The sequence below is a fragment of the Sminthopsis crassicaudata genome, chromosome 5 (genome assembly GCF_048593235.1).
Source record: "Sminthopsis crassicaudata isolate SCR6 chromosome 5, ASM4859323v1, whole genome shotgun sequence".
In the NCBI taxonomy this organism is placed as follows: domain Eukaryota; kingdom Metazoa; phylum Chordata; class Mammalia; order Dasyuromorphia; family Dasyuridae; genus Sminthopsis; species Sminthopsis crassicaudata.
Genome location: NC_133621.1, coordinates 18,449,353 through 18,475,252, shown reverse-complemented (window position 1 = coordinate 18,475,252; position 25,900 = coordinate 18,449,353). Strand labels below are relative to the sequence as shown.

General features: G+C 41.0%; 1 protein-coding gene across 3 annotated transcripts; it reads right to left on the bottom strand.

Annotated features, from left to right (window-relative positions):
• Positions 1-272: 272 nt before the first annotated feature.
• On the bottom strand, positions 273-25,900 carry ABHD5 (abhydrolase domain containing 5, lysophosphatidic acid acyltransferase). Of its 3 annotated transcripts, none has more exons than XM_074266967.1 (8): positions 25,635-25,879; positions 14,453-14,607; positions 11,992-12,077; positions 8,604-8,976; positions 4,760-4,914; positions 3,953-4,064; positions 1,654-1,840; positions 273-641 (listed from the first exon to the last, which is right to left on the bottom strand). In XM_074266967.1, the coding sequence occupies exons 2-8, from the start codon at positions 14,587-14,589 to the stop codon at positions 552-554; spliced, it is 1,140 nt and encodes a 379-aa protein (XP_074123068.1). In that variant the 5' UTR covers positions 14,590-14,607; positions 25,635-25,879; the 3' UTR covers positions 273-551. The 3 variants fall into 3 exon arrangements, with proteins under 3 accessions (XP_074123068.1, XP_074123070.1, XP_074123069.1); XM_074266969.1 differs by lacking the exon at positions 25,635-25,879 and adding an exon at positions 24,712-24,994; XM_074266968.1 differs by lacking the exon at positions 14,453-14,607 and having other exon boundaries at positions 25,635-25,900.

Sequence of the window (25,900 nt, the reverse complement as noted above, 5' to 3'; positions counted from 1 at the left end):
CCTAACATCAAGGACTGTGTGGGAACTTTTGATACAAAAATTTGTTCTTTCTCAATTCATGTTTCTCAATTCTGGCTAATCCAAAGGCAAACACATGTTAATCATATGAAGACATAAATAAAATAAATTGCACCTTTATAATTCACAACACAACGATAAAGCAATGTCTTTATAGTGGAAAAGTAGATTCCAATATAAAAAGTATTCAATATAGCAAAGTTATCTCCGAAAAACATCTTCCAGTTAAAAAATTACAATATTTCCACTATGTCAGGGAGGCAAGAAACCCTTTATTTAAAGGTATTAGTTTCCGAGATTTCTGTAGTTTTTCAAAATGACTTTCTATTTAAAAAGGAGTTCCCCTCCAAAAAGGCACTATGTGGTGTAAGTGTGCAAGTGACTTCACGGAAGAAATGCCAAATGTGCAAAATCAGAGCCAAGAGGACTGCTCAGTTGCTTGTGTTGGTTTCCTGATTCTTCATCACATTTTCTAAGTTATCACTGAGAAGCTGAGTCCGTCACCAGGCCTTTCCATCCAGATCCGAAGGGGGTCAGTCCACAGAATCACAAATCTCCTTTACTTTCTGGTTGAATTCTTCTGGTTGGTCAGCATACACGTAATGTCCAGCGCCAAGAATAGCCTGGGTGAGAACAGCAGAAGTCAGTGGGCGTTTGGTGGAATAAGCACCACCCCACCCCCAGCCCAGGCTTAGGGCAATGCGCTAGTTGGCTGACAGATCCCTTTAATAGGTCCTCTTTCTGTTTTCAGACTAGAGGCAGCAATAAACTCCAGTGCTCTCTCTCCATCCAACTTAGTTTCTTTACCAGACCCATAACTTCCTAGGTGCAGGGAGCTCCCAGGCAGGAAACTTCCTCCACCAAGACAAATTAACCACTGCCACTAGGCCGCTGCCTATTTCAGAGAGATGCCTGGGACAGAGACCAAAAACTTCCAGCCCTCTGCCCATGTGGATGTGCTGCCCTTCCAAAAAAGAGGAGTTCCACTTAAATGTAATCAGGACAAAGGAGAACTCTTGCCAGATGTAAAACCACCCTGGGTACTGTACTAGAACCTTCAAAATCATGCCAAATGTGAAAGGGCTAAAAAGTCAGCCCCCAAGATGGACCAGATACTGTCTATGGATGAGACAGGAGGAAATGTAACAGAATCATACAGTGGATACATCCCCAATAATAGGAACTCTATCACTGAGATCACATACTCACTGAAGGACTAAAGTGTCGGTAAAGCTCTGTTTTTATGCAGATGAAAAGTGGATTTTGGCCAAAAAGAATAAGTGGGTGAGTCTTAGAAAACTTTTTTTACGTCATCTTTTAGATATTCTTTTGAGCTCCAAAAAATAAGATTAGAAAAAGATCTTGGCAAAAGGATTCTTGTATAGAGAGCATAAAAGAAAAAGGTATTTTTACATCATTTCTTTATAATAGTGAGTGAAATGATGTCATCACGCTTTAGACCACAGTTCTCCCTTCCAATTAAGAGTGTGTACCCCATAAAAGTTGCATCTGCCTCACTTCTGTACCTGGACCCCTAATATGCACCTTAATTAAACCCCAGTAGGGAGTTTTTAATGCTTTCTAATTGACCCATAAACAATTATACATCACATATAAAAGAAACCAAACACTCACTATAGTCTTCACATATGAATGTGGCCGTAAGGACTGGATGGTATTGCCAGAATTGCCATCTATGCAAGATCGAGCTCCATAGATTACAGAAATTGGAATGTCTGGGTCCATCTTACCAATCCGCAGAAGCATTGGTCTTTTTGCCCATCCATAGGGAATAGTCATATTTCTAAAAGCAGTTTCACCACTTAAAAGTAAGGGAGAAATCATCAGATGTTAAATAAATGTTAATAAAGGATCCTCAAAGAGTATGAATTTACCAAAGATAAAATGTATATACTATTGGATAGACTTAAGTTACCTAGAATTTTATTAATTAAAAATCAGAGCCATCTCTTCTATTCTTTCTGAATTAAAGCAGCTTATCAAGCTCCAGTAAATATCTATTTAATGAACTTTCACAGAGATAGAAGAACCATTTTTGATGTATTCATTCTGGGCTAATTATTAATTCTAAGAACAACTTAAAACATCATAACTGGTATTTCAATCTGGTAGAAAACCTGACATAATGTCATTTACCTTTTGCTAAGAAAGATAGCTCAGGGACAGCTGGGTGGCCCAGTGGATAGAGTACCAGCCCTGAAGTCAGGAGGACCTGAGTTCAAATCTGGCCTCAGACACTTAACTCTCCCTGGCTGTGTGACCCTGGCCAAGTCACTTAACCCCAATTTCCTCAGCAAAATAAATTTAAAAATAAAAAATAAATAGCTTATAGCATCACAGGATTTTGAGATAAAAAGGATATCAAAGATCATCCAGGACTGTCCAGATAAGGAAATTGAGTTCTGGGAAAGTAAGTAACTGTCCAAAGTAGTACAAGGGGCAAGCAACAGATAGAGCTGGGATCTAAACCCTAGTGCTAACTCCAAATGCAAGACACACACACACACACACACACACACACACACACACACACTCTCTCACACACTCTCTTTCTCTCTCTCTCCCTCTCTCACGTGCTACCTTTCTACCATACAACTGTATAACTTCCCCCTCTCTAGTAGAAGTGGCAGTTTGGTGGGATTGAGAAACCTGAGTTCAAGGCAGAAGGGGACGCGAGCCAAGACTGGCTGGGCATCTGCAGTGATGGGAATAGGCACATAAAAAATAAATGTTGCTTCTCAATAAGAAAAGAGGAAAAAGGGATTTATAGTGGGGCTCAAGCATTCTACCAAACCTTGAGACAGGGAGGTGGCGCAAGGAAGAGGGTTAATGGTAGATGAATGTTAATAGAAGAGAAGTCCATCCCATCCCAAAAGGTGATCGTTTAAAAAAGTCATGAATACATGGATACAAAGCTACCCCCACTACAAACTCCTGCTAAATGCAGTTTGTCAGTTCTTTTATTCTTACCTTTGACTGATTCTCTAGCACCCTTAAAAGAATTCTTTGCTATTCTCAAAACTCTCCTGCTTTTAAAATGTTTTTTAAATGTTTTGTTGGGCCCCTCTGTACACTCCCAGGATATCTCTCTCTCCCCCCCCTCACCCCCCAGAAGTCCCTCAAAAAGCTGGCCTGCTCCTGAAAGGCAAGGAGTTGGAGTCTTTGCCAGTTGTATGACAATCGGGTCTTAGCTAGCTACTTTGTAACAGCCACAACTCATCAATGTTTGCTGACTAACTCATGCCATAATGTAGAATCTATATGTCCCATTAATGGGACCCTCTTGCCCACTACTTATCTACACAAACCAACTTTGGCCAAGATACCTTAGGCAGTATTGCAAAAACCATACCAGTCTCCTTGCCTAGGTTCAGAGCAGTGTCCTCTTCCTCTAATTCTCATTTAAAAATAATTTTTCCAGGACCAGAGAGTAAAAAACTGACCTCTTCTATGAAGCTTTTTCAAACCATTCCAATCAGCAATGTTTCACTCCTCTGCAGTCCTAACCCTCTATACTATTTATCTGGAGACATTTAATCTATGACATTACTCTTTAACTTAGATTATAAACTCCAGAAAGGTAAGGAATATCTTAAATTCTATTTTTATTTTCCTTAGCACTCAACACAATGTTTTACACATAAAGGCTTGAGAAATGATTGATAAAACTTTTTTTATTCTATTTTCTCTTCAATTAGGTTATAAACTCTTTGAGGGTGATCATTGTCATATAATGCTGTGAAAAGTATTTTCCATGTAGATCCTAGTGATATTTGTTGACTGATTTGAGCTAATTTAAAGGTTATTAGATACTCTTGGAAATTTCCAACATTAGTCTGTGATACTTATTTTTCTAGCATATTTTCCAAAAAACATATGCCATCACAATACATTTAAGAAACACGAAGTTTACCTGGGTGTCTGAACATTACAGTGGTAGATATATTCTGTCACAGTATCATCTTCAAACATCGAAGCATATTTTCTCTTAAAATCAGGCCTTAACCGCTGTACAAGGCTTAACCCTATGAAATAAAAAAAGAAACCATCAAGTTTATCCTTTCAAATGTACCAAAAGATTAGAGTCTGAACACTAATTTGCATAGACTGCTTCTGATAAATATACTGATGTTAATCTTAAGCATGAAAACAAACACAAAGTGGATCCCAGACGCCATTCTCCAAGTCACACAAAGTAGGGACAACAGAATCAGCCAATGTTATCTGATAATATGCAGTATGAGCCTCAGTACTAACTAGGGAAGGAAAAAGAGCAGCTGAGTGGTGTTTACTTTCCTGAGACAGAGCAGGGGCCCTGGATGTAAATGCACCAAGACAAATCCTCCAAAACATAACATGTTAATTAGGAAACAAGTCCAAGAAATGAGTGTTAAGGTCTACAATTAGACACACTGTATATTAACTACATAATGAAAATATTTTAGAATTTCCACATAAGGTAGTAGATGAGAGATTTTGCCAGACCCTTAACTCTAGAATAATTTAAAGAATGGACTATAATTATTATTATTCAATAGGCAATATCAGGGGAACTATTTTTTCCAAATAGCATAAAGTAAAAACAACTTAAAGATATTATTGATGATTTCAAATAAAAGCAATTTTTCAAAAGTGTTCTCATTTTGTTTCACTGAAATCTAAAACCAAAATGTTTATATATGCATGTTCTTTACAAATCCCTTAGAATCCAATTACTTACCAAAGGGTCCTGCAATTCTGAGACCAGCTAGTGGGTTAAAAGGAGTCAGTACAGCCCCCAAGGCTTTGATCCACACCGGAATTGGCCTATCTTGATCAGCACTATCAGGTCTTTCTGGAAAACCCCATGGTTCCACTAAGATGAGATGCTTTACCCTATTGGGAAAATAAGATGTTTTCAGATATAATGGGTTTGTTGGAAGCAGATCCAAAATCAATTTGCTCTAGAATTACTGAAGTCACTTAAATTCTTTGGGCTATGCTTTTCTCATCCAAAACAAAGGAGACAGTGATATCTATAAGACCACAATCTCACCAGACATGGAGAAGCAAAGGAGATAATGTACAATTGGTCAACAAGCTTTCATTATATGTTTATTATGTGAAAGGCAAGTTCTAAGTGCTGAAGATACAAAGACAAAAACCCCCTCCCTGCCCCTAAAGATTTCACATGGGGGCAGCTAGGTGGCACAGTGGATAGAGCACCAGCCTTGAATTCAGGAGGACCCGAGTTCAAACACTTAACACTTCCTAGCTCTAGCTGTGTGACCCTGGGCAAGTCACTTAACACCAGCCTAGGGGGGGGGGGGGGGAGATTTCACATCCTAATTGCAGAGATTGAAAGCAAATGACTGTACATTCAAAATCCATGTGTATGCAGAAACAAATAGGGGATAATCTAAGGAGGAAAGGACTAGAAAAGAGGCTTGGAAAACCTTATAAATGTCACAGATGGCAAACTGAAAGTGCATTCAAGTAGAGAACATTTGGGAAATGAGAAAAAAGAATTTACAAAAGAACCTACAAAAATTCACGGGGAAGCGACTGACACAAATCTTGCAGGGAAATGGTGCTCTGATCTGCTAATTTGCAAGGCACGTAACTAATCAGCTCTGGGTTCCCACTGGTTTGGACAACCCCCAGAAGGAAAAACAGCCATACTATTAATAAGCCATACAAGTAGCATAGCTTGTAAAGCTCACCCTCTGCAGCTACTCTGGTCTGTACAAAGCAACAGCCAACAGACCTCCTGAGCAGGCCGCTGCTCAAAACTTGGGCCTTCTCTGCTCGGTCCCCTCTCCCGCTGCCTCTCTCAGATCGTCTTTTTTCAATCAGTTCAACACCTGGCTCAGTCCTAAGTCTCCAAATCCATGCTCACACCTGGGGTCCAACTAGTGAAAGCTTCCCATGAGGCCGGCCTTCAGATATCCGCCTAGTCAGCACTGCCTAAGTTTCCATGGTATCTGGAGAGGGCCCATGCTTGTCAAGCCCAAATGCCCTTCCCAGCACAGGGATCTTCTCCAGACTCTGCTCCCTGCTTCAGACGCCTTCTTCCCCAGGAACATCCACCCACCCATCCTCCAACCCCTTTGGGTCTCCTCCCATTGCTAAGTTCCTCTTGGAGCCTCCGAAGCGAGAAAGGCCCCATCCCACTTCAGCCTCTCCCCTCTCTGCTCCTAGTTCTCCAGATCCCTGCCTCCTATCCCTTCTACTGGATTCTCCCTTCCCTGCCCCCAACAAATTTAAAGTTTTGCAGCCCTCTGGCTAGTTTGTTTAGTTATTTTAGTTAATGTCTGTCAACTAAGAGAAAGCATGAACAAATTTTATTACTCCTAGCTTTTGCTTTTGTAAGAGTGATGTTCCATGGGTCACTGACATTAGAGAAGGTATATTAACACTTGCATTACTAAAATGTGTTTTTCCTTGAAGAAAATATTCTTGGGGAAAGGAAAAATGAAAGACAATGGTTGTCCTGGGGATTGAGTGTCAAATACAAAGCACTAATGATCTCACTTCCAACAAGCATGACAAGGGGAACTTGAATCTTCAGAGTGTACAATGTTTATTATTTCTACACTGACTAAATGACTTACTTATATTCAAAGTCCTCTTTGCTCTCCTTCTTAGAAGGAGGCAAAAAAGACAGTGTTTTGTGCAATTGGGTTTAGGTAAGTTCCAGGGCAAATAAAGAAAAATTGGAAAAGATGAAAGAAGAAAAAAGTTGTTTTTTTTTTTTTTTTAAAGAGAAAAGGATATTATAAATAAAATGAAAACTAAAGAAAAATAGTACAAGAGAAATGAGGTACTAAATCTTCTTGCCCAAGTAACCAATTCCTAAAAAGTTTAAATAAATCAAACAGAATCAAAGATTCCAAGAGGCACAAGAAATATAAGAACAAAATTCAAGAAGACTGAGAAAAATGAAGAAAATATAAGGCATCTCCCATCAAAAACAACTGACCTCTAAACAGAAAAAAGATAGTCTAAGAACCATCTGGCCACCTGAAAAGTACAAACAAAAGACGCCTGAAACAAGTTTAAATGAGAGCTGCCCAGACACAAAGTCAGAAGCTCCATTTCTCTTGGGAAAACACAAATAGTGTTTTCTGAAAAGTCAAGGGATTTCCCCCCCTGTCCTTTACATTCTATTCCTATCAAATTCACTCATGGATCCCAGAAGCTACATCATCCTTTCCAACACTTTTTACATTTGCTGGAGAGTGGTGGAACAGAGAGAGAATGGCCTTCAGTGAAGATCTGCACAGAGCTTTATAAAGTGTGCCCAGTGTCTTGCACGGATCAGCAGCCCTGGGCAGACTTAAGCCTATCACCTTCTTTTATCAGAGGAGAAAATGGAGACTGAGGTGCTAGCAGCTCAGTAACTAGCTCAGGGCTGGGCAGGGGCTAACCCCAGCTTTCCCTCACTCCCAGTCCAGCATCCTAACCCCTCAGCCGGCCGGAGAGGACTCAGCCAGAAGAATAGCCCATTCTCTACCCCTTCGGATTATCCTCCAATCTCAATTCCAACCATCTTCAAGCTGACAGCAAATCCAGAAATCTCTTTCCCACTAAAGCTTCACAATTCCCCAGATTTCCTTCCATAGACCAGATAGATTATGTATAATCTGGCCATCTTTTTGGAAACCATTTTAACAATGAATACAAGCACAGCAAACATTCCAGCCCCACCTCTTCAGCATTAATTTATCAATGGAATGCTTCTTATTGTTTAAAGTTTGCAATTCATAAAATGTCCTAACAAGTCAATTGGGATACAAATAATCTATAAGGTCAGCCCAAATTTGTTTTATTACATAATTGATGATAACAACTAAAATTAATCTTCTTTTCTTCTTCATTAAAATGTTGACAAATAAATATGTCAAATAATAAAATGACTGAGAGACTAGTTAAATAAGAAGGATGAGGAACAAGGAAATTTACCACCAAATCAATATTTTTCATGTTAAAATGTCTAATCGAGGACTTTAAAGTACATACAAGAAACATTTCTCATAAATGGACAGGTCCTTTCCTAATTCCTACATTGAATATATTGTCTGTTTTGAAGTTGTTACATGCTGTCCAACTGATTATAGCGTTAACTAGAAATGCAAATGCAACAAACCTAAGGTGAATATACTCACAGTCAATAAGAAATGCCATGTAATATCTAAACTCAATATTACTCCTCTGGCTTCTACCTTATACATTCAGAACCCAGGCACATACTTCCTAACCTGTTCTAGAAAAAAAGTCTTTTTTCAAGCTTCCTTTATGGAATTTGAGCTGACAACTGGAAGCAACTATAACCTTTTGAAAGACTCTAGAAGGGTAACATGTACATTGTGTTTCTCTGGGAAATTTTTTTTTAAAAATATAGGCAGCTACTTTGACTCACACATTTCATTGTGATCTGATGATGATGTTGATAATTTCCATAATACTGAAGCAGTCCTGCACTGCTAGTATAAATAAGGTCTGAAAAACAAATTATCAGGTTCTCTTCTAGCTTTATGATTCTATAATTAAAATTTCATTGGTTCCCGCTGACCTCACTTTACCTTGATGGATACTTCAGTGAATAAGCCGCAGCCAAGAATCCACCTAGGTTGTGTCCAAGCAAGATCACTGTGTCCAAACCTAGAGAACATCTCCATTCTTCAATTGTTTCCACAAACTGGTCCTCGGCTTCTACTGCATCACCACCAAATTGGGGTCTACTACTCCGCCCAAATCCCAGCAGGTCCAAAGCATATACGGGTCTATTTTCACAAAGATCTCCAAAGTTGAGTGCCCAGAGTCCGACACCACCTCCAAAGCCATGCAGGAGGACAAGTGGAGTCTTATATTCAATATCGTGAGAAAATTTTAGTGTCCATATTTTATTTCCATTGGATACACAAACAGATTCTTTTTTGTATGGACAGGGCACACCTGAAGAAAACAGAAAACAAAAGAGAAGTTTTGCTTAATTTAACCATACTATTTTTGGGGAAGAGAATATACTCTTAATTAATATCTAAAAATATACACATCCCATTGTCAGATCACTGGTTTTACACACACACACACGGTTTACACACACACACGGTTTACACACACACACACACACACACACACACACACACACACACACACACACACACACTCTCTCTCTCTCTCTCTCTCTCTCTCTCTCATACATACACACATAGAGAGATAAACCTGTACAAAAACTAGTAACTGCAACAATGTACAACTGAAAAAAGTCTAAACATGAGATGAAACGGGTCTACCATGTTCTCTTGTTCATCCCTAGGGTGCTAGGTTTTGACCACAAAATCTGGTTGAGTCTCTAGATTTAGATGATGTAGCTACTATGTGCCAGGCAGTGTGCCCTTAAATAAAACCAGACTTTTTTTTTTTTTTTAAAGACAAAAGAATCTTCATAAAAAGATGGAGGGAGAATAGAAAATGAAAAAGACTTACTAAAATCTAACTGAGGAGTTTATGAGTTTACGTATTTTAAAAGTAGAGTTCAAATTTAGAGATCAAGGATAAAGAGCAATGTTAACCATATGCCAGGAGTCCAGCTTTCAGCTCAGCTACTAACTTGCTATGCATCCTTCAGGTAAATTATAATCTCATCTATAAAATGGCAGGGACGGACAGGCTAGCAGAGCTTTAAGGCCCCTCTGGGCTCTAAAATCCTGTGATTCTGAATGTGTACATATAGCTCACCAATTGAAAATTATAAGAGGAGTTACCAACATTCTAAGTGGGAGGGCAGAGAATCTTCAGGTGTGCCCCACCTATCAGATGCTCAGGGGGATACACATGAGGGAAAAAACAATGTTGGCAACAGGAACCACAGAACTTTCACACAAACTTCAAGAAAATCCAAAGGTGGAAGGCATAAAATAAAACAAAGGACTGGAGGGTACCTAAGTGGTTTCAGTCTCCCAGTAAAGAATCCTATAATCTAAAAAGGCCTAGGTGACATTTCCTGAAGAAGATGAGCTAAAAAAAAAAAAAAAAAAAAAAAAAAAAAAAAAAAAAAAGATACCCAAGTACCTGGGAGTGAGCAGTACTGCAAGCATCTAGTCTTTGAGAAGCGACAGACCCAAGGGAAAGGACAACTACTGACCCTCTGAGACTATGGCACGTTCACCACTATCTCCCTCCCCCCCCCAGACCTTTTGTCCTTAAAGGAAGGCCACTGAGAATAGGAGTTAAAACTAACTAAACACAGAGCAGCAACATGCCAAACTCACAGGACACAGTCTGTGCCAGGAGATCCCCCACTGTACACTGTCTGCCTCTCTTGATGATAAAAGAGTGGGGGAAAAAAGGGAGAAGGGAAGAAAAAGAACAGGGAAGATGGCCAGCCCAGGCTCTCAGACTCTTCTTAAATAAGGTGTTATGTTCCATTTTACCACACAAATTAAAGTAAATCTATCCGGAAACTCAAACAATTGCACTAGATTAAAGGAAGGACATTTGTTTTCTTCAGTCAATTTTTTTCCTTTCCCTTTCCTAGCTGTTGATTTTCTCATTTCTCTTCTCATTTTTTCTTTTACCTCTCTTATTTGCCTTTTAAAATCTTCCAAGAAGCCTCTTTGGGCTTGAGACCACTTAATATCACCTTAAAGGAAGGCCATTGAACAGAGAAGGTGAGCCCACATTTTCAGGTCCAGGACTAAAGCAGTTTGAGCAGAAGGCCACCTTGGATGTCAAACAAGCAAGTTGAGATTAAGCAGTAGCATCTGCAACAAAACTATTCAATACTTTTTCTGCTTTACAGAAAACAGAGTTATGAAAGGATTTATCAAATGCAATTTCCAAGTAAAGGGGGCTGGGCTGGACCTGGAGACAGACAGACCCACTTCCAATCCTGCCTTGAACACTTACTAGCAATGGGACTCTGGGCCCGTCACTACATCCCTGTGAGCAGACCCAATCATCTTAGGATCATGAAGCTGCATTTAATCTATTTTCAAGTCATCACTCAAAATAAAGATTGGCCCACGTCTCTATAGTGCAATGGCACGCATTCCTCCCTACTTGAACATAAAAACAAAGAGATCCACACAAAGTGCTACACCCCAAAAAGTCTCACCCTTAATTTACTTGTATACTTTATCATCTGTGTCTTGATCAGACTCCCTCTCTGATGTCTCATTATTGGGGGGCAGTGGCCCTGACCTCTCCAAAGCCATGCCAGCAAACTAGAATTCTCCTAGGCGTCCTGGCAATCAGAGAGCTCCAAGGCCACACCTGACAACATCTGTCAAGGGGACAAGCCTACATAAATCTGGAGTTTTATTACCAGAATACTAATGACAAACAATGAATATCTGCAAGAACACAAAGACAGTCTATAAAGTGAGAAGGAATCACACATGTTGCTGATGCACTTGAGGAATCATGTCAACTTTACATCTGAAAGCAAATCGCAATCACCAAGCAAGTGTTGGAAGAGAGAGGCAGGAATTAATCCTGTGAACGGATAATCAGAAAGTGGTCCCAGCATGGCTGCCAAAACAGCCCCCTCCTTGAGTATAGCTATCCCACAGGACATGCGTGAGAGGGCTCAGCAAAGCTCTCGCCACCCCCCAGGGCCCTTCTGCCCCAGGCATGAGAAGGAATCTCCTCTTTAACTAAGTGCCCCTTCAGACCTGATATTGCTAATTACAGTCTCCCATCTTGGTCTCTAGTTTCCTTCATTAAACCAGGAGTGCCTTGAGAGTAAGGAGAGTGTTTGCCAAACCTTGCATCTCCTTTGCACACAGCAGGTACTCCACAAATATCTGAAAAGGACTTTCATTCTTCCTTTAACTGATGGAAAAGGGAAGCCCGGACAAAGAGAGAATTTATCCAAAATCTCACTGCTCTGGAGAGCATCTCCTTCCACTATCCCACTACCTAAAATCCTTTAGGTGTGTATCCCAAGAGGGCTGAAAAACTCACACTTCAAGATCTTTTCCTCAGCTGCTTTCAGCAAAGACAAAGATGTAGGACACCAAGTGGGGAGCCACCCTGTCAGCCATCCGGACCTGAAAACAGAACAGAGATGCGTGTTACAAGTTAAAAGGAAGTAGCTTCAAAAGCGGTAAAGAAACCAGCCTGATCCCCAGGGGAGAAGGCTGGCCTTGGATCCAGGAAGCCCTGGTTTCCAGGACAGCTGCTTCAGGCAAGTGACCGGACATCTCAGCCCTCTGGGCAGAGGAGGATGTCCAGTTCTGAGCTGTGGAGGAGGTGTCCTCCTTGGAAACTGTCCCCTTTGCCAGTCAGGTCGCAGACTCCACATAGCCCATTCAGCATCACACACCTAGCCCTGGCTCCATGTAATGACAATGTAAAGGAGGACAAAGGTACTTACAAAGCCCCTGTGACAGGAGTCTGCAGAGAGACTGTACCCACCCCCATCCCTCACATTATAGTTCGATGCCAAAGGTCCCACGGCCACTAAACAAGCACTCGGGATGCAGACCCAAACTTATTACTCTTAGACCCAGCCTCTTTCTAGTCTGCCCTGTTTCTTCACTAAAGATGGCCAAAAGGAGACAATGAGAAAAGGGCCATCCTCTACTCTGGAAAAACAATCCTTCAATATGCAAAATTACTTATCAGAGTCACATCAGTACGGGAGGAAAAAACAAAACCAGAGAGTCAAGCAGTGAGGGGATTGCCTGGTGGTCAAGCAGGTACTCAGCAGGGAAGAGAAAGCCTGCTGCGGATATAATAATTATGAATAATAATAATGGCTAGCATTTCCATAGTACCAGAAGCCATGCTGTAACAGGAAAAACTTTGGAGACAGACCTGAGCTCCATCTAATTCTTCCCCTGACAATTATAAGCCCTGGGCTAACCCAAAGGTCTAGATTAACCCTTTAGCCATTACCCTTATTAGGACAAATGACCAATAAACACATCTAAAGTTCAAATCTACACTCAAGGTGAAAGTTAAGAAATTCTGCAAACCTTTTTATTTAATAATGAGCAACAGATGCAAAACAAAATCTATGTGGAGACAAACAGGGAGTGGAGATGGGCAGGGAGTCTGATTCAGGCCTTAACCAATTAGTTAAAAATGCACTACTCTGAAAACAATCAAGTGAATAAGTTTCACCTCTTTTTTTTCTGCTCTTAAGAATATGCTCTAGTTATTTTCTGAGTACAAATGTTCTTTGTGCCCTTGTCAGAAGCACATGAGACCACTTCTCACATGGAGTTCTACCAAGAAGAAGGTATTTACAATTCCATCTCAACTGCTTTCTTTAGCAAATAAGCTTCAAATCATAGCAAAGTTCTTTGCCAAGGAGTACCAGAGGTCAGTACAGATCAAAATTAAAATGAAAGAATGAAATGTAATTTATTATTGCTCCACTGATCTGCAACCAAGAAATTACTGCAAAGAAAAGCCCAGTACAATCTTTGTTCCAGTCTAAAATCATTAAATTAACTTTTTTTTTTCAATATTGCTCTTTAATATGGGAAAGATTTACCTATGTAGTCACATGGATGCTCTGAGCACAAAAGACATTAATATTTTAGAAGAGCAAAAACATTATCATCTCCAAAATATTTTGCTGTGTCATGACTGACAACTTTAAAGTATTTCTGCATTTTCCAGACTAACATTTTATTAAAAATAAATAAAATTTGTTAAAGGAAAATTAGATATTAGCCATTAGTAAGCATTATAAAGAAGTTGCATTTATATCCAAACACAAATCTCTTTTTAATAAAAACTAATCAAATTCTGAATTTTCTACTTTAATTCTTTCCCCAAACCTTCAGGTTTTGAGTTGGTTTTTTTTTTTTTAAAGTATTTAGCTTCATTAAAAAAGAACTATTAAACATATATTCCATTTCAAAAAAATGCAACATATGAACATCCGAATTTACAAAATCAATTATTTTAGAGGAAAATCATCATTTCATGAAGTCATTTGCTGCAAGTTTTCTATTATATACAATAAAATTATCACAGCTTCAAAAAAAACAAAAAACAAAAAACAAAACAAAACAAAAAAAAAACAAGTATTTAGCTTCTAGATCATAAAACCACTTGGATAGCTGACCCTCTGCTGGTACTCCTTTTAGGGCCTTGTTTTCCATTAGATCCTTCTCCTTTCTATCTCTGCTGCTTCCTCAACTTCTTTTCCCAGCAATTCTTTTCCCACCAATTTTGCCTCCATTTTTCTCAATCTTTCCTAACCACTAGGATTTCCTTCCCTGTATTTTCTATGGAGGTAGCTGAGTAAAAAAAATCATTCAGGGCCCAGATGTGAGACAAGCCTAATACAGATCTTGCAATTCTTTTAAGAGCACAAAATCCACAAAAATAAATAAATCTCATTAGAAGGAAACTATGACTTCAAGAATGTACTAAGAAAGATCTCTGAAGGTTCTTCTAAGCCTACCATTCAAGTATTATGCAGAAGATGTAGGGTCCACATGTTAGAGATTTGGAAGTAAAATTGATTCTGTTGTATTTGGGCAGACAGCTAGAAATACTAAAAGCATTCTCATTCACAACTCTGTCTCTGGATCTGTCCATCCACAAAAGAAAGAATACCTGCAAGAGAAAGAGCATTAATCAACAGTACACAATCTCCAACAAGCAAACGCTCATAGGAAAATCAAGTTTTACACGGGGCCCCTACTGGTCATAGGTTCAGCCTCACCAACTGGACAGTGAACGATGTCCAAATCCATAGTAGTGAGGATTTTTAAGACTAATGAACTATCTTTATGGTCACTGAAAGAGGTATAATCAGCTGGAAGGATTCTGTATTCACATAACAATAAGATGGTATATACAAGCAATTATTTACATTCAAGTGACTATGCTGAAAATGTTTCTTCTAGGGGAAAAAAAAGTTCTCCTACAAATGGAATTGCTACTAAATATACTTTAAAAAAAAAAAAGTAATTTAACATTAATATCTCTTCCCTAGTAATTTCTTTGTTTTTTTTCAGTAAAGCTATTCAAAAAGCTAGAGCGTTACTAAATCTGAATTACATAATCCATACATATGATGAAAGACTCAAAGATTTCAAAATGTTCACTCAGCAGGCTGACTTATTTTCCCAAAAAAGCTTTTAAAGAACATATTTTTAATTATTTTATGAAATTTTTAGTAGACTGATTTTATTCTGAAGACATTATCTTTGGTATAATGCTTTCTACAGCCTTTCAGAGCAGTTATTTACACTTGGGTCTCAAGACTATGCTACTCCACAATTTACATTTATCACCACCAGCAGGAACATCAAGTTTTAAAAGGTGGGCTTTCACGGCAGTGAGTAGCACTCAGTCAATCAGTCAGCTAGAATTTATCAATCACTTATTATCTGTCAGTCACTGAGGCAGATGCTGGGGGATACAAAAAAGGGGAAAAACCACTGTCTCTGCCCCCAAAAAGCTTATGGTTGCTGTGGGAGAAAACATGCACATTACTAGGAGTATAAAAGACGTACTGGGAAGTAATCTCAGGGAAAGAAGAACAGAAAGGCGGGGTGACAGCTGGCAGGAGTTGCCAGTGAAGCGGCCCAGAGAGCAGAGACGGAGTTCGTCATCCTCTAAGAACTACAAAGTAGCCAATGGCACTAGATCAGAGATCGGAAGGTAGGAGGCAGTGGGGAGGAGAGGGGCCCATGAAGGACGCCATGAGCTAGCCTGCCTCACAGAGGAGCTTCTACTGGAGCCTGGGTGACAGGTCACTTGAAGACAACAGGTACCCTGAGTTCTAGGGCACACTGAGGATGATACTGAAGCTGGGAGCCTGGCAGCTAGGAGAGTGGTGGCAGCCTGGGGGGAGGTCAGGGAGGACAAGTCCCTATGATAGGAGAGCAGCTCCTTCCCCTTCAGCATCCACCTGATCCCCCCAGAAGCTATAATAGGCCCAGCAGGCACAGCCTGGGATACCTGCAAAAAGATAACTAAGCCCATAGGGACTTAAAAGTATTGCCAGGGAACTCAGTCTAGAGGGGAAGAGAGAAGGGCCCAGGACAGGCTTGTTACTGGGCATAACCTGGATGAAAAGGGGGAGATAGGAGAGGGAGAACCACCACAAAACTCCAGCAAGGAAGAACAAGGATGAAAACCTAGAGAGGAGAGGAAATCCAGAAGGTGATCAAAAGTATTAAAAGTTCCAGAGAGTTCAAAAAGGATGAGGAATGTGCAGCCTAACTATGGAAATCTGGGCAGAAGAACTGAACATGTTTAACCTACATTGGATTTCATGCTGTCTAAGGGAGGGGAGGAAAATATGGACACAAGATTTTGCAGGGCTGAATGCTGAGAACGATCTCTGCATACATTTTGAAAATAAAAAGCTCATTTTTATAAAAAGAACGAGACATGAAAAATGGGCATTAGGTTTAGCAATGACCTGATGTCTGATAACTTAGGAGAAACGTTGGAAGCCAGAAAGCAGGAAGTTTGAAAGTGTGCAAGAAAAGGAAAGAGGATCCAGGGTAGATAAGTTTCTCAATAAATCTAGCTGAGAAGGAGGTCATCAATGAAAAAAATTCATTTTCTCCAAATCTGGCCCAATCCAATTCTCTTGCCTATTCATTTCTTCCTGTACACATGGAGCATCTGTCCAAGACATACATATTCAGTGAGGGGCCAGGTATCCTCTGGCTATTCTAAGTTCTTCATCTGCTTTGTAGATGACCAAGCAGATCTCAAATAGCCATAGAAACTATAAATGGGATTCTTTTTTGTTACTTAAAGTACTAGAGGTAATTGGAACTGTCAGTGAATTTCACAAAAAGATCTGATTTTTTTTCCTATTGTAAAGACAGATTTCTTTGAAAACTTGTAACCCTTGCGTGCATGAACCATTTATTAATCATTTATTGTGTGCAAAGTCCTATGCTAATCACTAGGGATATAAATGTCAGACAGAACCTGCTCACATTCACTTGGGGGCCAAGGCTTAACTGGACATGCCATTCTCTACTTAAATGTTTGTGCCTGGGAAGAATTCCCTTCTGGTCTCCGATTTTCAGAATGCTTTTCCTTTCAAGGCTCACCCTTCTCTTTCTTCCTCAGTAAAGCTTTCCTAGATCTCCCCAGTAAAGCTTTCCTAGGTCTCCCCAGTAAAGCTTTCCTAGGTCTCCCCAGTAAAGCTTTCCTAGGTCTCCCCAGTAAAGCTTTCCTAGGTCTCCCCAGTCGACAGTAATAGCTCCCTCCTCAAATATCTCTAAAGAACTCTGCCTCAGTTTTTCCTTCATTCCCATCACTCCCTACTTTTAATTATATTAAAATGTGTATATGGGATAGCCCGCCTTCAGTAGAATGTGCTTCTTGAAGACAGGGAATGTGTCAGAAGACCGTGGGACAAAAGTAGTCAACTAACTAACCGATGTTGGGCTTACTAATTTCTGAAGTCTTTTTATCCTAGGCAAAAAGAAAAAAGCCAACCCCATGTGCATTTCCCTTTGACTGCGTGGGCAGGGGACCTTGGGTTTTAGCCACACAGGAAACTTTCAGTCTCCAGCTCCCTTCTTTGCCAAAACTTGGCGAGAGATCTGCAATCTACAGACACAGGAATGCCCCGGACACTGCAAGATAAAACGACTTGGCCCATGATCACACAGCTCGGGGCTGGGGAAGAGACAGTAACCAAGCCTTCTTGTCTCCAAGGCCGGGCTTCCAATGACATGGTTGACATTTACATGTGACCCTTTTAAGATCTGCTGTGAACTTTATGTAGGTGATGTCACTTAATTTTTTAAGATCTTGTCCATTAAAGTGAACATGTTATGGATTCTCCTTCAGACAAGGATACTTCTAACTTTGGAGTTACATTCGTACTCCTCCTCAGGGTCTCCATCAGGGCTTCTTTACACTTTTACCACTGGCAGTGCTTTTTGGCCTCAGAAATTTTTACATGACACCAGTTAAGTATATAATACAAAGACATACAAAGGGCAGCTAGATGGTGCAGGGGAAAGAGCACTAGCCCTGAAAGACGACCCGAGTTCAAATCCTATCTCAGAAAGCTGTGTGATCCTAGGCAAGTCATTTAACCCCAACTGACATGATAAAAAAAAAAAAAAAGTATAGAAACCATTTACTGATAATAATGAATTCTATTTGAAACAATTCTCTGGTATACAGGCAATTTTACCATTCAAGATGAAAGCAAATTTGCATACTAATGAGATGGATATGCTTGTTTATTTTTAGATAAAGAATTAAATCTTGGCAGAATACTAGAAACTTTTTACTGCTGCCAAATTTTTCATGACCCCCACATTCAAATACTCAACCTCATATGGGGTATCATGACACACTGTTTAAAAAACTTTGGTTTGGGGCAGCTAGGTGGCCCAGTGGATAGAGCACCAGCCCTGAATTCAGGAGGACCCGAGTTCAAATATGGCCTCAGACACTTAAAACTTCCTAGCTGTGTGACCCTGGGCAAGTCACTTAACCCCAATTGCCTCAGCAAAAAAAAAAAAAAAAAAAAAGCTTTGGTTTACAGAATATAGAAATTGGTTGCAAATGAAAACATCTCAAGCTAGAATGCTACAGTATGAACATTAAATCTGTTTTAGGGAGTTCTGTTGGAACTACATCCCCCTCCATCGCTCAGTTTTGTTCACATCACTGACAACTATTCTGGAACTAGACACTTAAAACAGTGTGTTACCCAACCATGCAAAAAGATTAAATGAACATTTTTTAGGATTAAGTTGCTTAACAAGCTAATGACATTTCTATGGGTTAGTTTTGAAAAGAAAGTTTCATTTGTATGGGTTGGTAACAGGTTAAAAATATAATAGGCCAAAAACTCAAGTCTCATATACTAAGCATCTATTATAAGTAATCATTCATTAAAATTCAGAAGGAAGGCTTCTTGCTAACAAATAGTAATGAATCAGAGAACCAGAAAATAAGACTGAACCAAAAACTAATTGCAGGACCAATCCATGTTTTAAAAGATCAGCAATTCTTAACTCGTTAGCTCATTGAACTTATTAGTTCATTCTCTGCTACAAAGAATCTGGAATGACTGGCATTTTTCTGCCATCCCATAACCTCCATTGTCTATCTTGAACTCCTTTTTTTTTGGCCCTTTCTCTCTGGAAGGAAGCTCTCCTGATTGAGGATTAGGCACCATATGTAAGCCACCTGTTTTCCACCTTCTCCTCTGGAGGAAAAAATCAAATCTCCATGGCCATTCCTGGAAATGGTGTTTACACAATTTGCCCTATGACTCCATTTGCTATCCCAGTGACCTCTGTGCAAAACACCATCTCTCTCCCTCCTTTATGTTTACATTTCTCCTTGAGAGCAAAGGCTTGTATCTGAATTTCACCACTTCCTTCCTTAGCTTTGTGCCTGGCACAAAGTAAAAACTTAATAAATGTGTTTTTTGAGTTTTTAAAAATTATTTTTATTCATACTCAGCAGCCAACAAAACAACTGTGGCAAAACTCTACAAAGATACAGCCTTCAAAAATCATTCCAAAACAATTTTCCCAAGTTATACAGATCAAAGCCTAACTTGATGAATTCATATTCCACTGAAATTTAGTTGTACTGAAATTCTGTTCTACCAAAGACTGTTCCAAATAAGAAGGCAAACTAAAAGTTGGTGATCCTTTCATTTACAAAGGGTTTTTCACTACATAATGAAATCTGACTTACATTTTGAGATCAATTAAAATTGTAAAAGACAGGTGCAATGTCAATTCAGTCAACAATCATTCCCTATCTCCCAATTACTGTACTTAGTGCTGAAGATACAAAGGATACCCTATCCTCAAGAAACTCAGTTTAATGGGAGAGAAAATTGGTAAATAACTAGATCATAGAGGATATTATTCAAGATTTCAGGTAGAGGGAAATAGAAAAAAATCTCCTGCTAAAGAGAAGCTTTGAAATGAGTTTTGAAGGAACCCAAGGGGAAGGGTGAGGAGAGAAATTATAGAGAGTCCAGAGGCACAGATTTAAAAGGGAAATTTTAGAATGGTGGGAAAGGTGCCTACTATGTGCCAGACATGGGTTAATGTGCTTTATGACCTCATAAGGTAGGATAATCTTCCTCTTTGGGATGGGCCAGAGGTTAAGTGACCTGCCTAGGCTCACCCAGCCAGCAAGAGTCAGAGGCTAGGTTTGATCTCAGGACCTCCTGACCTCCGGCTTCGAGCTCTGATCTGTTGTCCATCGTTCTTGGCACAGGCATTGGAGCAGTTTGCCGTTTTCTTCAGTGACCAGCCCAAATTTCCTTCAGTGACCTGCCCAGGTTTTCTTCAATAACTTGCCCACGGTTTCCTTCGGTGACTTGCCCACGGTTTCCTTCGGTGACCTGCCCACAGTTTTCTTCGGTGACCTGCCCACGGTTTCCTTCGGTGACCTACCCAGGGTTTCCTGCAGTGACCTGCTTAAGGTCCCACAGCCAGTGTTTTAGGTCTCCACGACTGCAGACCCAGTGCTTTATTCCCCGGGCCATCTAAAGATGACAGAATGGATGGGCAGCAAGATCAGCAGATCTGCCGATGTCATTGATTCCCAACAACACAGTCAGGATCCAAAAGGACCTTCCTCTCTTTAACAAGATGAAATTCAAAAGGGATAAATGGCAGGTCTTGCATTTGGGCATAAAACCCTAATTTTATTCTAGTGTAAGGGAGGCTTTAAAGCCAGTAGAGTTTTAACAAGGGGCCTGCAAGCTCAGGCTGTCAGTAACATGATGGAGTAGCCAAAAAAAGCTAATGAAGTCAAAGTCTCCATTGGAACCACTGCTTACAGAAATAGCAAGGTGAAAATCCCCATGCACCACGGCCTGGGACCTCAAGGGCTGGGTTCAGTTCTGGATACCAGTCAGGAGGCCAGCGAGAAGCTGCAGCATGTGCCAAAGGCCAGCATGGATGGGGAGAGCCATAAACCCTCTGTTCCTTCTCTGGACATCTCCCTTGCCAATATAAACCTGGAGGGCAGCTAGGTGGCATGGAGGAAAAAACGTCGACTCTAAAATCAGGGGGACTTGAATTCAAATCCACTTCAGACCCCTACTTGTGTGTGACTCATGTGTGACTCTGGGTTAAGTCATTTCACCCCACCCACAAATAAATAAGATTTAAAAAAAAAAAAAAAATCAATCTAAATCCAGAATACATCTGAGGAGAAGTCTGGCTTTCCTCTTCTCTCCATATATTTTCCATTGGAGTTGTCTTCCATTGTCAGATCAAGAACCAAATTTCTTCTTATTGAATCTTCTATCTTTTGAAAGATAAGGCTATCAACTGGGTGAGGCATTACCTGAAGCTCTGCTTTCAGCAGAGAAACCTCCAGCAGACAAGCAGACAACTGAAGCTCTTCATCACTACCATGTCCCAACTAAATGTGATCTATTTCCAACATTCCCAAGTTCTTCTCTCCAGGGGGTCTGTAGGATTTAATGAGAATGTTGCTTTTTTTCCCTTAAAGTTCCCACTTCTAGATCCTTAGATCTCCTCAAGAATCTATACCCACTGCATCTCCTATTTATTCTTTTCTCTTTTAGTCATACTCTAATTATATCACTTCCCAACAAATCTCAGCATCTTGAGTTTATCCTACTTATGCAATTGTGTACAGATGAAGCCATGTTTGTTCCTGGCTCCTTTAAACTTGAATTTAGTGTATTCTCTCAGAATTAATGGAAGTCTCTAGCTATGATTCTACCTCGTAGCTACTCTTGATGACATCTAGTTGGTAGCTAAGTCATTTTCCTTTCCCCTTCCTTTTCAATTTACAGCCCCTTGATTATGTTTTCAAGAATCCAGATAGACATTCTCACAGCCATTACCAGGTACGCCTTGTCTCTGGCCAAGAGCACAGCATCCTTGTACTGTAGGCCACGGTCCAGAAATTCAAATCCCATTTCTCAGATCTCACCTTCTTAAAAAGTTACTTCATAAATCTATTTTTGTCTTCTGAAGCTCTTGCCTTTGATTGAGCTAGATCCTTGAAGATACAAGCGATTGCATTTTTGTCTTCCCATCTTACTAAGTCCTCAGAGAGAGTAGGCTATCAATAAATGCTTGCTGAATGCTACAAGTCCTATGCTACTGAGATGAAAACACCATGAATCTGCAATGTTGTCTAGATTCCTTTAGGCAGCATCACTTATGCTCAAATGAGTCACCAGGATGAAAGAATCACCTGGTTTGACAAGTCTTGGGAGATTCTCCATCACATCCTAAACATGTCCCTGATCTTTATTATAATGGTTATCAAGGGAGAAAAGAACTTTTACCTTTTTTTCCTGGAGCAAGGGGCTCCTTTCATGCTGACTCTTGATCAAAAGACCCCACTATAGTGCCTTCCCTTTCAAGGCCCAATATAATTTTTCTTCTTTAGAAATCTTTTATTTCTTATTTATAAGTGTTTTCTTGTTTTTCCTTCTTCCCCTTCTCCTTTGTTACTTTGTTCTATTCCCCAATTTCCTCAAATAGGACAAGAGTATCTGTCTCTTCAGAACCTTTTTCTTCTTGTTTTTCACATTGAACATTTTCATTTTTTAAAAGAAACCCTAAATTCTTCCTAATGGCTTGGTGAGTAGAGTCATTCCTAAAGAAGCTTTACCTTTTTTCTATAAGAGAGACTACTTTTCACTTCAAATATAAATAAGTGGTCACTTGGCTATGACAGAAATATAAAAATCACATGCTGTGCAAATATGGTCTATTCTCCATACTTGCTTAGAAATGAGATTTATATAGCACTTTGAATTTACTTAGCACTCTTCTTCACAACAAGCCTATGAATGAGATAGTTACCAAGTCACTAACAAGAAAGCACAAAATGAAACCATTCTGTTATCACTTCATACCCAGCAAATCATCTGAAGACAAAAAAAGGAAACAGTTATTGCTAGAGGGGCTGAAGAAGTCAAGGAGTCAAGCACCACTGGTGGAGAACCTCAGTTGGAAAGCAAGTAGAGTTGTTTGGGAGAAGAGAGGTAGTTAAAGAGAGAAAGATCCCTTACACAGCAAAGTATTTATAGCAGAACATTTCTGTGGCAAGAAATTGTCAAGAAAAGTAGAAGCCTATCGATTGGAGGATGACTAAATAAATGCTGGCACACAAGGTAAGAGAAGTGATTCCTGTAATACTTGTAAGAAAAAGGAATGCTCAATGAATCATGGGAAAACTTACCTAAGATGATACAGAGTGAATAGGACCAAGAAAACAATGCACACCATTACAAGAATGCAAAATTTAAAGAGGGAAATAAAGAATATGAGATAATTATAATGAAAGTTTGAACAAATCCCTCCACCTATATGGGGAGGATATGGGATAGGATAGTATACGTACTATAAAAGAGGTCATTATGACGATCTGTTTTGCTGAAATGTCCTCCTGGCCTCTTTTTAAGTATTTCTATTCCAAGAGATTCATTGGGAAGAAAAGGAAAACATCTGAAAATGAACGTGATGCAATAACATAAGATGGGAATAAGAAGACTCTCAGAATGCCACAGTCCATCACCACCCCCAAATCTGAACTGGAACATATTACAAAGAACAAACCTGCTTCTCTAGCAGAACCTTCAAGAATTTAAGGGAAGCGACACTGACAAGGGAGATTTAATGTTAGCTAGACTCCAAACAATTACAATTAAGTTACCTGCATCCTGCACTTCATAAGCTATCTCATTTTCAAGACAAAACTACATTACGTAGAAATATAGATCCACAACTTGAGAGTTGGAATGATTATCTAATTCATGAAATTCATGACAAAATTCCTACAACACAGGGCAAATGGCCATCCAGTTTCTGCTTTATTATTAGTCTTAGTGCTATTTCTGTAACCGTGCCTTTCTAAATATACTAGTCTTCACAACACTCAAAATCACCCTAGCAATTGTGATTGTAAATTGTACAATCAGACAGGGATCTCTGCAGGCCTTTGAGAGATGGCACATAAAGCTTCAACAAACACTTGAAATACACATATGCACATATACACATATATATGCCTGTAAAAGTGCAATTAATGTTGAGAAATAAGATAAAGCTTTTATCAAATTAATTCTTTAATAAACTGATCATATTAACTATCAAAGAGCCAGCATTTAAACGACAGGTTAAATAGTTCCAGTCCTTTATTTCTAATCTAGCTTATTAAAAATGTTTTAATACTAGTCTATCTCCGAGCTGCTATTACAAATAAACAAGAAAACTAAAATAAAGATACCTAAAAGAACCTGGAGCCCCAAGAAACAAGCCAACAGCTCCCACTGATATTTGTGGGCATTCACATCCACAGAAATGATTTGGGGATTGGGGGGTTTTTGGTCACATACTTTTAAGCCAAAAGCTCCCCCAAACTCAAGCCTATATATACCGTGTGCCCTAAATCTCATTCAAAAGTTCACCTTTCTACAGGGTCAGGGGGAAAGGAAGCGCCACGAAATACAATTTAGTTCTCATCGGAATATTTTTGGACACAATCTAGTCCTTTCATGGTTCACGAATTAAAATGATCTGTGTTTAAAATCACCAGCCCTATACTCCTTCAAAAGGACAGGGACACTTTAAACATCCATCAGAGACTGTGTGGCCGCCAGACTTCGGGCAAATCTCAGAAACTTAGAAAAGAGAGGTCTGGGTTTTAGTCCCATTTTGCAGATAAGGAAACCAAGCTTCAGGTTAAGTGACTTGCATGAAGAGATGCTCTTCCCGGAACATTAAAACTGCCCGCGAAATCTGCCGGGCGGGAGAAGGGGGCGAGAAGGGAGGCCCTGGCCCACGAGCCTGCGGGCTCCTTGGGCCTAGATCTCCAGGCGGGATGGACCTTCCTATGGATGGCCGGAGAACACCTTCTCAGGCTCAGAAGCCAAGTTTCCGGAAGGAACGAGCGGCCAGTCACAATAGGCCCCGCAAATATGCGGACAAACGGCCACGCCCGGGCGGCCCCAAAGGTCCCCACGCCCACGGAACGGCCCGATTACCCGTCGAGGGAGGAGCACCCATCCGGGAGCGAAGCTTCCCACCTAGGGCAATAGCAGACGCCTGGGAATCTGGTCTCACCGAGCGCCCAAGTCACAACCACGCCCCCAAAGACCACCCGGTCGGGTAGGGCCAATCCCCGGCCACCCCCGAGTTCTGGCTCCGCCCTCAGCTCCCAACCTCCCCCCGCGCCCTCTTCGCTCAATGCCCCTACTCCTAGCCTTTCGAGGCCTGGGCCAATCCCCGACAGCTCCCGAGGTCCCAGCCCCGCCCCAAGCCCCCTCTCCAACGTTCCATCTCCCCCCCTGCCCGTCTCACACAGCGCCCCCCCAACGTACTCTCGCTCACTCCCCCGCCCCCCCCGCCGGCTCAAACCAATCCCAGGCCGCTCCCGGTGTTCCGGCCCCGCCCCACTCCCAGCGCTCCAGCCCCACAACTATCAGCCTGGCGCCGGCTCCTCGCGGGGTCACCACACCTGTCCGGCCCATTCCCACATCCCCCCCAAGCCCTCGCGCCTGGCCCCGGCACCTCATCGTCACCTTCGCCCCGCTCCCTCGCTCCTCAACGTTCCCTCCCTTCCCCGCCCGGGCAGTTCCCGGCGTCCGAGTCCCGGTCCGAGCCGGCCCGGCCGCTCACCTTTCGGGGGTCTCCACAGAATCGGCCTCTTCCTCCGCCATCCCCGCCCTCCCTTCGCTCGCCCCAGCCTGGCCCGCGCTCCGGGCGCCCCCGAAGAAATGACCCAGCCTCGTCCGAGGTCGCACGCCACCATACAAGTAGGCTGACAGGCCGACTGAGGAGGCGCCGCCGCCCGCGGCCGCGAGTCCTTAAGGACGCGCGCCACCGGGGCCCGGCCCCGCACGTGCCCCTGCGTCATCCCGCTCGCGGCGCGCGGCCCAGAGCGA